Below are 13,356 nucleotides of genomic sequence, written 5' to 3'. Positions count from 1 at the left end.
AATTTGCCGTTGGATTTATTGGTGACTATTCTATACTTAACAGCCCCAGGTGTCAGCTCTCCCAAAAGTGGACATATTTTCCTGGTGAGGGAACCATAATAGCTTCTGCACGCAGGCCTCAGGTTACAGTTGGGACCAAAGTGTCCGCCTGCCAATTTGCTTTCATGCACCAGTTGGCAGACTTCAGGCCACAGACTCACCTGTGAGTCAGAAAGTCATGGGTTCATGCCCCACTTCAGCGACTTGGGCAAGTTAATCCAAGCTGACAACTCACTGAGATACTGCGGGCATGTTGCACTGTCAGAAGTGCCATTTTTCGGTTGAGTCTGCTCCCTTAAGTGGATATAAAAGCTTTGACAGCATTATTTTGAAGAGAGCGGGAATTCTCTAGGTGTCTCAACAGTTTGTGGGAATCCACAGTCATGAACATCATGACAGATATGTAAATCCTTCTTTCTTTAGGAGCTGTCTGTTCCATCTATTTATTTCAAAATAAGAAACCTCTTGAAACCAAATTATCATTATGACGTGTAACAAGTTTTATTAAAGGCATCATATCAAGATTTCACAGTTGTAGGAAAGGAAATACCTAAAAAGCCTTAAATTATTAATGATTTGTCCAGCAAGCATGCTGCTTCTGTTTGTGAGAGTGCACCACACATTGCTGTTACTATTATGAGAATACACATCTTAATTTCTTATGTCATATTACATAGGCGGCACGAAAGCACACTGGTTAGCACTGTTGTTTCACAGCACAAGGGTCCCAGGTTCGATTCCTGCTTGGGGCACGGTTTGAGCGGAGTCTGCACATTCTCCCTGTGTCTGCGTCGGTTTCCTCCACAAATCCCGAAAGTTGTGCTTGTTAGGTGAATTGGACATTCTGAATTCTCGCTCGGTGTACCCGAACAGGCGCCAGAGTGTGGCGACTTGGGGATTTTCACAGTAATTTCATTGCAGTGTTAATGTAAACCTAAGGGCAGCACGGTAGCACAATGGCTTCACAGCTCCAGAGTCCCAGGTTTGATTCCCCGCTGGGTCACTGTCTGTGTGGAATTTGTACATTCTCCCCGTGTCTGCGTGGGTTTCCTCCGGGTGCTCCGGTTTCCTCCCACAGTCCAAAGACGTGCAGGTTAGGTGGATTGGCCATGCTAAATTGCTCTTAGTGTCCAAAAAGGTTAGGAAGGGTTATTGGGATACAGGGATAGGGTTGAAGTGAGGGCTTAAGTGGGTCGGTGCAGATTCGATGGGCCGAATGGCCTCCTTCTGCACCATATGTTTTATGGTCTAAAGATGATTATTATTACATAGTCTGTGCTCCTCCATGGTCTCATAGCTCAAGTGGGGCATGAGGGCCTCACGGCGAAAAGGACCCAGTCGCTGTCTGTGTGGAGTTTGCACATTCTCCCCGTGTCTGCATGGGTCTCACCCCCACAACCCAAAAAGATCTGCAGGGTAGGTGGATTGGCCACGCTAAATTGCCCCTTAATTGGAAACAAAATAACTGGGTATTCTAAATTTAAAAATATAAAATGGGGAATGTATCTTTTGAATGGTAAATAGTACAGTGAAAAGTGGGGAGGGGGTGGCGTAGTAGTATTGTCAGAGATCTGGGGGCCCAGGTTCAAACTCCACCTCGGCAGGTGGTGAAATTTGAATTCAACAAAAATCTGGAATTAAAAGTCTAATAAGGACCATGAAACAATTGTCGATTGTCATAAAAACCCTTTAGGGAAGAAAATCTGACATCCTTACCTGGTGTGGCCTACATGTGACTCCGGATCCACAGCAATGCAAATGACTCTCAAATGCCCTCTGAAATGGAGGGCATGTAGGGATGGGCAGTATCCCAGCCCACATCCCGGAAATGAATTTTTTTTTTAACAAACGATTTTACTGAGGTATTTGAGGCATATAGAAAAAGTGACATTGTGCTGTACAAAAAAAAAAAGAAGTTAAGACACAAATGAACCATAGTGCAAACCACGGCTCTGTTCACGCACGGACCTGCCTCAATATCCCTCTATTCTACTCTACTCTACCCTTGCCCACACCACCCCCCTGCTGATGCTTACTCCTCTGCGAAGAAGTCAATAAATGGCTGCCACCTTCAGGCAAACCCTAGTAGCCAACCTCTCAAGGCGAACTTGACTTTCTCTAGGCCAAGAAAGCTCGCCATGCCCGATAGCCATACCTCAGCCCTCGGGGGCTTTGAGTCCCTCCATGCTAACAGTATTCAGCGCCGGGCTACCAGGGAAGCAAAGGCCAGAACGTCGGCCTCTCTCTCTTCCTGGATTTCCGGGTCCTCCTAAACCCCAAAGATTGCCACCTCCGGGCTCATTACCACCCCATTTTCTCGGGTCCAGGACTATATTAAAGTCCCCGCCCATGATCAACTTACACGAGTCCAAGTCGGGGATCTTCCCTAGCATCCTCCTAATAAAATCCACATCATCCCAATTCGGGGCATACACACTGACCAGGACTACTCTCACCCCTTCGAGCTTACCCCTCACCATAATGATCCTGCCACCCCCATGCACGACTGTGTCCTCTGCCTCAAATTGTACCCTTTTATTAATCAGGATCACAACCCCCCTTGTCTTAGAATCCAGCCCCGAATGAAAGACCTGACTGACCCAGCCCTTCCTTAACCTAACCTAGTCTGCCACTTTCAGGTGCGTCTCCTGCAACAAGACTATGTCCGCCTTCGGAACCCGCAGATGCGCAAAAACACTCGACCTCTTCACTGGCCCGTTTAACCCTCTAACATTACAGGTGATCAGCCTGGTTGGGGGGCACTTCGCCCCCCCCCCCTTTGCCGATCAGCCATCCCCTTTCCTTGACCAGCCTCGCAGCCCTGTATCGCGCCTCCTCTGGCCCGCCCCCTGGCCGGCTCCACCCATGACCTCCTCACTGTTGCCATGCCCAGTTTCCATCCCTGTCAGCAGAACAACTCCCCCCCTAGCAACACCATCCTATCACCTAACACCTGCTCTAATCTAACTATATGGACACCCCCCACCTTGGCTCCCGTTGACTAGTTGCACTCAGCTAGCCTGGGGCTCCCACCCATTGTTCCCAGTCACCCCTCCCCCGACCCCTCCACACCACTTCCCCAGATCAGTCCTACTTAAGCAAACACTCAATACAAGTCATAAACAACGCCCACAATAGCACAATTCAAGTTAAACAAGAAAAAAAAGAGATAAGAAATAACAGGCACTCTCAGTCCTTCCCATACAGACACAGAAAAAGATAGCATAAAGTTTCCCTGAAGCATCCATTTTAACCCAACCCTTTTAACTGTTTTCTTTATTAATATCCCCCAGCCAAACTCCATCTAAACAAAGAGCCCAAACAGGAAACATTCAGGTAAACTACGCAAAAAGCACACAAAAGCAATCAAAAAAAAAGATACATCCCAAAACGGGAGACACTACATATACTTAAAAGCTCTAACATGAGTCCAAACGTCCTCAGCTCAGGGCCAGCCCTTGCTTCTTAACAAAGTCCATCGCCTCTTCGGGTTCCTCGAAATAGTGGTGCTGACCCTTATACGTAACCCACAGTCGCGCCAGGAAAAGCAGCCCGAATTTCACCTTGTTTTTATAAAGTATCTCCTTCACCAGCTTGTAGCCTCCCCTCCTCCTGGCCACCTCCGCACTCAAATCTTGGTACACACGCAGGGTGGTATTGTCCCAAATAAAGCTTTGTGTGCTCTTTGCCCATTGCAGCACCCGTTCCTTGTCCAGGTACCTGTGAAAACGTACCACCATCGCTCGTGGGGGACCCTCTTGTCGCGGCTGCCTCACCTGCACTCTGTGTGCCCCGTCCACAACCGGCGGGCGTGGGAACACCTCATTCCCCAGCAACTTCTGAAACATACCCTCCACGTCTGAGGCAGCGTCCAGCCCCTCTGTCCCCTCCGGGAGGCCCACGATTCTCACGTTCTGCTGGAGAGATCTGTTGTCCAGGTCCTCCAGTCTTTCCAGAAGCACTTTTTGCTGGTCCCTCAACCTCCAAATCTCCACATCCGTCTCCGTTTGAAAGTCAGCCTGCTCCTCCACTGACTTCTCCAACTGCTGGAGCTTCTCAGCCTGATCATCCAGCCTTTTTCCCATCTGATCAATCGACTTCTGAAGCGGCTCCAAGTTGTCATGCTTCAGAGTCAAAAAGCCATCCTACATAGCCTGCAGCAGCTGCTCCATTGTGGGCTGGGCTGTCGGCTCCTTGCTCTGAACACCAGCCATGCTGGTCTCTCTCACAGCCTCCGCTGTGCCCTTACTCGACCACTTCTTCTGCTGTTTATGGTCCCTCCGGCTTCTTAGGTCCATAGAATTCTGTATGGGTCCTGTGCCTGAGTACTATTGCTTTCCAGTTCCGTGCTCAAAAGCGCAAAAACGTCCGGGGGAAAGGTCCAAACATCCGACCAAAATGGGAGACCCAAATGTGTGACCTACTTCCTCATAGCTGCCACTGGAAGTCATCCCGTAAATTAATTTTTAAAGATGTACCTTAATGACACAAACTGCAATAGTTCAATAAGTTGCAACGCTCAAGAGCAATTAAGATGGGCAATAAATGTTGGCTTTACCAACAAAATCCATGTCCTACAAATGATTTTATTTTTAAAAGAAAGATTAGTTTTCAAATATCCTGTTACGAATCCAATGGAAATCACATTCATACTCAATATATTCATCACAGGGGCGGCATGGTGGCACAGTGGTTAGCATTGCAGCCTCACAGGTTCGATCCCGGCCCTGGGTCCATGTAGAATTTGCACATTCTCCCAGTGTCTGCGTGGGTCTCAACCTCACAGCCCAAAGATGTGCAGAGTAGGTGGATTGACCATGCTAAATTGTCCCTTAATTGGGAAAAAATATTGGGGTATTCTGAATGTATATTTTAGAAAAAAATGTATATATATTCATCACAACCTGCATCAAACAATATTAGCATCTTTGTACTTTATGCTAACAGTATCAATGCTAATATATTGTTAATTGCATTGTTAAGATTTACTGATGTCATGTCAATTACGTTGTTAACTTTAAGAGGAAAAGGTGATGGTATTAATTGTCTTTGAACACATATAAATAGGGGACTGCTGGGACACTGGGTCGAGTGGGAGAAGATTTACATAAGAACTAGGAACAGGAGTAGGCCATCTGGCCCCTCGAGCCTGCTCCGCCATTTAATGAGATCATGGCTGATCTTTGTGGACTCAGCTCTACTCTCCGGCCCGTCCACCATATCCCCGAATCCCTTTATTCTTTAGAAAGGCATCTATCTTTTTCTTAAAAACGTTTAAATAAGGAGCCTCAACTGCTTCACTGGGCAAGGAATTCCAGAGATTCACAACCCTTTGGGTGAAGAAGTTCCTCCTACACTCCGTCCTAAATCTACTTCCCCTTATTTTGAGGCTATGCCCCCTAGTTCTGCTTTCCCCGACCAGTGGAAACAACCTGCCCGCATCTATCCTATCTATTCCCTTCATAATTTTATATGTTTCAATAAGATCCCCCCCCGCATCCTTCTAAACTCCAATGAGTACAGTCCCAGTCTACTCAACCTCTCGTCATACTCTAATCCCCTCAACTCTGGGATCAACCTAGTGAATCTCCTCTGCACTCCCTCCAGTGCCAATATGTCCTTTCTCAGGTAAGGAGACCAAAACTGAACACAATACTCCAGATGCGGCCTCACCAATACCCTATACAATTGCAGCATAACCTCCCTAATCTTGAACTCCATCCCTCTAGCAACGAAAGACAAAACTCGATTAACCTTCTTCATCACCTGTTGCACCTGCACACCAACTTTTTGCGACTCGTGCACCAGCACACCCAGGTCCCTCTGCACAGCAGCATGTTTTAACATCTTACCGTTTAAATAATAATCCATTCTGCTGTTATTCCTCCCAAAATGGATAGCCTCAAACTTGGCAACATTGCCACTTTGTATGTTTTTTCCTTCAATTTGATACTCTCCCTTACCTCCTTAGATATCCACGGTCGATTTTTCCCATTTCTACCGTCTTTCTTTTTTGTCGGTATGAACCTTTTCTGAACACTGTGAAAGATCGCTCGGAAGGTTCTCCACTGTTCCTCAACTGCTTCACCATGAAGTCTTTGCTCCCAGTCTACCTTAGCTAGTTCTTCTCTCATCCCATTGTAATCGCCTTTGTTTAAGCACAAAACACTAGTGTTTGATTTTACCAACTGTATTTTAAATTCCACTATATTGTGGTCGCTCCTTCCAAGAGGATCCCGAACTATGAGATCATTAATCATTTGATTATTTGAGGTTGAACAGGTTAATAAACTCTTCTCAATAAAGAAAAGCTCCGTGCCTTGTTTTGAGCTTCACCAACCAGCTTAGATCCTATTAACAGTTGATATAACTGTACCTGACAATGAATTGGCAGGGCTTATACAAGAGGATCAATTCTCCAGCAAATGCAGTGTGGAGAATAACAACAATACAAAAAGTGCTGGTAAAATCAATCCCAGTTACTTACAGCAAGGGGCGATGGGTGAGAAGAGAGGACATGACCTAATTATCTCAGTTCTGATCAGAACTTGTGATGTTGTTTGGTACAAATATACAGGTGAAAATGTGACCCAAGCCTCATAAAGTCACCGTTATTTTATATAGACTAGGATTCATTTGCCAAACTCAGCAATGGCTATTGTCAGTGATGTAAATCACCATTTCCCTTTTCTCATTGCCCAAAGAAAGTAATCTATTTACCGCTTGCATACTTGGTCATTTTCTTCTTCTTGAACCCCTGCCCTCATGATGGCTCATCTCCCTGGCTAGAGTACAAGTCAACAGGTGTGAGTCACTCCTCTAGCTCACCACTCTCTTCAGTCAAGCAAAGGGTTAAGATCTGATAGAGGTCTTCAAAATTAGGAAGAGCTCCAATCGGGTAAATCAAACAATTTTCATTGGTAATTAACTGGAGTCCGGGGCAGCATGGTGGCGCAGTGGGTTAGCCCTGTTGCCTCACGGCGCCAAGGTCCCAGGTTCGATCCCGGCTCTGGGTCACTGTCTGTGTGGAGTTTGCACATTCTCCCCGTGTTTGCGTGGGTTTCACCCCAACAACCCAAAGATGTGCAGGCTAGGTGGATTGGCCACGCTAAATTGCCCCTTAATTGGAAAAAATGAATTGGGTACTCTAAATTTTTTTTTTTTTAAAACAACTGGAGTCCATCGAGATAAAATCACTCAAACGAACAAAGTGAAAAGTCGGGAGAAATTTTCCATGCTTGGGATTAAAATAGAAACTATGTTGGTATCGCAATCTTCAATAGATTTAGAAAGTGGATAAATATTTCAATAGGAAAACATTGAAGTGCAGTGGAATGCAGCTAAGGGAACAGCCCCTAAAATGTGGGAACATATAAATTAATCATCATCTTAATCATGGAGTGAAACAGCACAAATGAAGGGCATTCAGTCTATCATAGCTGCACTGACTCTTGGAAACAGACATCCAATTAATTCACGGCTCTCCTATAGCCTTGTTTTTGTTTTCCTTTTTAAGCACATGTCCAAAATTCCCTTTGAAAGGGAACTGCATCTGCTCCCTATGCCCTCTCAGGCAGTGAGCTCCAGGACTAAAAATGAACTGAAGTAAAATGATTAATTCAAAGGTGAATTAACTGAACAAATGGAGATCAATTATTCTCTGCAGGGACACTCAATTTTCACAAGTATTGGATTCTTGCAAGAAACAAATTTCTATCTGTGATGACGAGGTCACTTAGTGAGCACAAGAAGTGAGTGTCGAAGATGTTCCAGAGCTTGAGGCTTAGATAACTGAAAGCATGACCTACCATTGGTTGTGCGAGAAGATGGGGATGCATACAAGGCCAGAACTGAAGAAAGGTAGAGGTCTCAGAGGTTTATAGGGTTGGAGGACATTATAGAAATAAGGAGGGGTACCGTGCAACAGTTATAAAATCGTGACTACATTACTTTCACAAAATACAAGAATGTATTAAGAGAGAATTTGAATACAAATGTAGGGAGGTTATGCTTCCGTTGTACAAAGCACTCGTGAGATCACATTTGGAGTACTGTGTACAGTTTTTGCCGCCTTATGTAAGGAAAGACGGAAATGCATTGGAAACAGTTCAGAGACGGATTACCAGACTAATACCTGGAATGGATGGGTTGTTTTATGAGGTAATGTTGGACAAGATAGGGCTGCATCCACTGGAGCTGAGAAGAAAAAGAGGCGACTTGATTGAAACATACAAGATCCTGAGGAGTCTTGACAGGGTGGATGTGGAGAGGATGTTTCCTCTTGTGGGAGAATCGATAACTAGGGGGTTACTGTTTAAACATAATGGGCCATCCAATTAAAACTGAGATGAGGCAAAACATCTTTCACTCACAGTGTAGTGAGTCTTTGGAACTCCCTTCCTGAAAGGGTGGTGGAAGCAGATTTTTGGAATATTTTTAAGGCTGAGGTGGATAGATTCTTGGTATTGGGTGATAGGTTATCGGAGATAGGCGGGATGTAGATTTGAGTTGCTATCAGATCAGCCATAATCTTATTAAATAGCAAGCATGTTCGAGGGGCTGAATGTCCTACTCCTGCTCCTTGTTCATGCGTTTATACGTGTTTCATGTAAAGGAATTGCATGTAGGGCAGCACGGTAGCACAAGTGATTAGCACTGTGGCTTCACAGCGCCAGGGTCCCAGGTTCGATTCCCTGCTGGGTCGCTGTCTGTGTGGAGTCTGCATGTTCTCCCCATGTCTGCGTGAGTTTCCTCCGGGTGCTCCGGTTTCCTCCCACAGTCCAAAAGACGTGCAGGTTAGGTGGATTGGCCATGATAAATTGCCCTTAGTGACCCAAAAAGGTTAGGATGAGTTATTGGGTTATGGGAATGGGGAGGAAATGAGGGCTTACGTGGGTCAGTGCAGACTCGATGGGAAGAATGGCCTCCTTCTGCACTGTATGATCTATGTCTAAACCCCCACTTGGTGACTCTTCATAACGTTGATAAATAAAGCTTCCACACCAATAAGAACTACTGGGCACGATCTCCTAGCTGTTCACGCTAGCGGGGTATTCCGGTCCCACGCTGGCACACGGGTTTCCTGGCGACAAGGGATGCAGTCACCGGGAAATCCCATTGACAACAGTGGGCTCGGTAAATCTACTGGCGGGCCACCCATCGATTAAAAATGTGCAATAAAACAAAACTTAGAAAAGCAGAGGAAAACACCATTTAATGGTGGTCAGAATTAAAAAAAAAACTCTTAAGCTCACTTGTGTAAATTGAGTTCTTTGCTCATTAGAACTCCTAAGTACATTTAAAAAATGAGACTTTCTCTTAAAAGAAACAATTTTGTACAATTTGCAACAAGGGCCAAAAATGAAACAAAAGTTTTTTCCCCACAAGAAGTGTTGAAGAACTTGGGTGATGTTACGATCAATCTGTGCTGTGCAATCCTGAGGAAACTCCTCTCTAACCCAGACCATACACACCAGTCTTAACTGCCCAGGAAAACCTCCAGCTTCTCAGACCCATTTGTCAATTTCTCCAGTTGATATAGGCCATATGAATTCCTGCAGCAAATCCTTAACGGCCGTCATGGCACTTTTACAAGTGATGCAATTACTATGCGCAAGCACACCTTTTTTTTAAAAAGACAACGCCCATACTTTGCACTTTTACTTCCTATTTGAATTATTGTTAAACATTCCACTGCTTATGACAGGAAGTTCAAACATGTTAATATATGGCTTGTCTTTTTCAAGCTTTACATTGCTGCACATCATCAGTTACATTTGTCATAACTTTGTGGTTTATTGATAGCCCTGGACCAAAAATAACGCCATGCTGTCTGAATTTACCAGAAATTGCACCATAACGGACAACTCTCACTTCTATCGTGCAATGTCTGAAAGAAAAAGTAAGAAGTCTTACAACGCCAGGTTAAAGTCCAACAGGTTTGTTTCGACGTCACTAACTTTCGGAGCGCTGCTCCTTCCTCAGGTGAAGGTTCCTTCCTCAGGTTACTTTACCGGAGGAAGGAGCCGTGCTCCGAAAGCTAGTGACATTGAAACAAACCTGTTGGACTTTAACCTGGTGTTGTAAGACTTATTACTGTGCTCACCCCAGTCCAACGCCGGCATCTCCACATCATGAAAGAAAAAGCTGCTCCTTCTCAAGGAATAGAGCAGATGGAAAATCGAGGAAATAATTTTTCCCAATGTAAAGCACCACATGAATAATGCAGTGCAGCATGACATGATGACAGAAGGCTGATGATAATCTCTCTCCACACTATTAGCACTCAGCATGTGGAGCAATGTCACAAGAGTATTCACGATGGTGCTTAGCTTAAAAGAAAACTCCCAGTTTCAAAAGGTTAATTTTCAGCTCTGTACTGAAATCCTCCTCCAGTATGAAGAGTCTTTCACACAAATGACAGATGCAAACATAATTGTGCTGCAATGATGCTTCCAACACAGCATTAGTGCTAACATTGTGTATGCTAAGAGTTTACACTACAGCTTAAGTCCTAAAAAGAAAAAAGTTACCCTTTTATCAAACTGACATTTACAGTAAGCATTGATTAACTTTCTTTACATAACTGTTCCAAGTTATACGCAACACCAGTTACATGCATGCAGTTTTTTTTCTTATTGTTGGAGATCCTTCAGCATATTTCAGTGTTAGGTTCACACTTGCTTGAAATTCCTTTTTTAAACACATCACAGCCTCTGAATTTTGTTTCTCATGAATGTACAGAGCATTAAAAGGGACATTATCATTCGTACAGTTTGCTAATACAATTGGACAGAATGTTTTTACCAGGTGTCTAGATGAATGCGTCATCTTCAAGTAATTGGAAGAAAAGGTTTTCAACTCCACATTGCAGCATTTCATTTAGATGAGGAATTGTCCTGTTGTGTGCACAAGATATGTTGATCCATATTTACTTTTGTCCCCCACCTCTTCCCCCACCTTTCCATTAACTGCAGGATGCTCATTTGGATTCAATGCTCACATTGGATTTTATAGCCAGTTATCAACTGACCGCCAATAAACCGCAAGAGGGGAAAGGTTTCAGCTCTTCCGAGGAAGTCACCAAATAAATGAGATTCAGTCGTCACTCGTCACCACAATGCATTACCAAAATACCATTGCCTGCTATTGGAACCCGACCATTATAGGCACAGATAGATATCTGGCCTATTAAGAACTGTGATCAACGGCCAAGGGGTAGAGAAGCAACCGCCGGACAAACAGGCAGACAGAGCTTTCCAGTATCAAGGTCTCAATTGCCCACAACAAGCATCAACATACTGGTAAACACATCTGAATGAAGGCCAGGGAGAGGCACTTTGAACTAGAGATGAGTAAAACCACATGTACTGACCAGAACCACAATGTAATTGCAGGGACCAAGTCTGTGTCCCATTGGATTCTCCAAACAGCAGATAAAGCATGCTACTCTAAAGCATGGCAGATGCACTTCAGATAACTTGGGACAAATTGACTGACTGCATGAATACAGACAAATGTAAATACGTAAAACACCAAAGCACTATTTATAGATCATTCAACATATAATCTTTGAAAATTCATCACGGTCTTTGACGATGGAAGTGCACCTAGTCTCACGAATATTACTATTTTCCAATGAAAGTGAACTGAATAAATCCAGTTACTGTAATGAAACCTTACATTGTGGCCAGGTCACTGAAAATCAAAGGGATAGCTATTTTTATAACATCAGCCTCTTTCTATCTTGCTTGTATACTATTTTTCTATTTCCTATAGGCTTTATTGGGAATGGGTTAATCCTGGTTGTAAACTTGAACGATCATAAGAAAATGACGATCCCTGACCTCTACTTTGTAAACCTTGCTGTAGCTGATCTGATACTTGTAGCAGATTCCCTCATTGAGGTCTTCAACCTCAACGACAAGTACTATGACATAGCCATTCTTTGCACCTTCATGTCTCTCTTCCTGCAGATCAACATGTACAGCAGCATCTTCTTTCTCACTTGGATGAGCTTTGACCGGTACCTTGCTCTGGCACAATCAATGAAGTCTGGCACACTCCGAACTCTGCGGCATGCAAAATGGAGCTGTGGCCTGATCTGGCTGACATCCATCCTGGCTGCAATGATGCCCTTTGCCGTGGTCCAGGCCCACCACACGGGGGAAGTTCACTTTTGCTTTGCAGATGTCATGGAGATCCAATGGTTGGAAGTCACTCTCGGGTTTGTCATCCCTTTCTTCATCATTGGACTCTGCTACTCACTGATTGTACGGATTCTCACAAACGCCCAGAAGCACAACCGCCTTTGGCCAAGGCGTCAGAAGGCCCTTCGCATGATCGTTGTAGTTGTTCTGGTTTTCTTCATCTGTTGGTTACCTGAAAATGTTTTCATCAGCCTTCAGCTACTGCAAGGCACAAAGGATTCATCAGTTTCCCTCAAGGAATCAATGGGGCACTATTATCCACTGACACGTCATATTGTTAACCTGGCAGCTTTTTCTAATAGTTGTCTGAATCCCATTATTTACAGCTTTCTTGGAGAAACATTCCGGGATAAACTCCGCCTGTACATGAAAAGGAAAGCAAGCGTATCCACAGTTTACCGGCTTTGCAACAACACTTTGAACTGGAACATTCCTGTAGCCGCAGAGGAATCTTTTGCGTAGCAGATGAAATCACTATAAGTAAAGTAATTAAGAGGACGCTCAAATCGCATTTGACTTTCTTTGGTTATGATTTGCAATTTGGCCAATGGGTTGAAAGCAATGTTTCCAGGTCGTCAACTTCAAAGTTAGTTGACTAAGCATGCCTCCAGAATAATTACTAACGGAGGAAGTCGGCCAAACAAGTTTGGGACGTAGATGGCAGCAATCTCTTGCTACATTCATCACAGTCACCATGCTGTTAACTTTTATGGGAACTATCAATGAGCACTTGTTTGTGTGACTTGAGGCTTGTAGTTTAATGCATAATTATATTTAATAAAATATATTAAAAGGTCCAGAAAATAAATCCTTTCCTAAATTGGAGGGAAATGAAAAACTCTAAAATGTTATTAAATTCTAAATGTTTTGTAAAATAATTGTACCTTAATTTACATGTGTATGCTCGAGTTTAATTACCAAGATACAAAGTAAGTTTGTCTGTGTATGTTTAACCTTCTGAAAGGTTAAAGTGAGCTGACCAGGCATCACAACTTGGCACAGAAAATCCTGGAGGCAGTAAAAATCTCAGTGTGCAAATGGTAAAGTCATTGCAGTATCAGTCACAAAAGTGTGATCAACGAGAGGGCACTTCAGTGGAATAGCAACC

At 44.0% G+C, this 13,356-nt stretch overlaps 1 protein-coding gene across 1 annotated transcript; it reads left to right on the top strand.

Moving 5' to 3' along the window:
• Positions 1 to 11,019: 11,019 nt before the first annotated feature.
• LOC140406762 (G-protein coupled estrogen receptor 1-like) lies at positions 11,020 to 13,126 on the top strand. Its single transcript, XM_072494702.1, has one exon. The coding sequence runs from the start codon at positions 11,637 to 11,639 to the stop codon at positions 12,708 to 12,710; it is 1,074 nt and encodes a 357-aa protein (XP_072350803.1). The 5' UTR covers positions 11,020 to 11,636; the 3' UTR covers positions 12,711 to 13,126.
• Positions 13,127 to 13,356: the final 230 nt, after the last annotated feature.

This window comes from Scyliorhinus torazame, unplaced genomic scaffold (assembly GCF_047496885.1).
Source record: "Scyliorhinus torazame isolate Kashiwa2021f unplaced genomic scaffold, sScyTor2.1 scaffold_860, whole genome shotgun sequence".
Lineage (NCBI taxonomy): Eukaryota > Metazoa > Chordata > Chondrichthyes > Carcharhiniformes > Scyliorhinidae > Scyliorhinus > Scyliorhinus torazame.
This window is presented reverse-complemented; position numbering and strand designations above follow the sequence as displayed.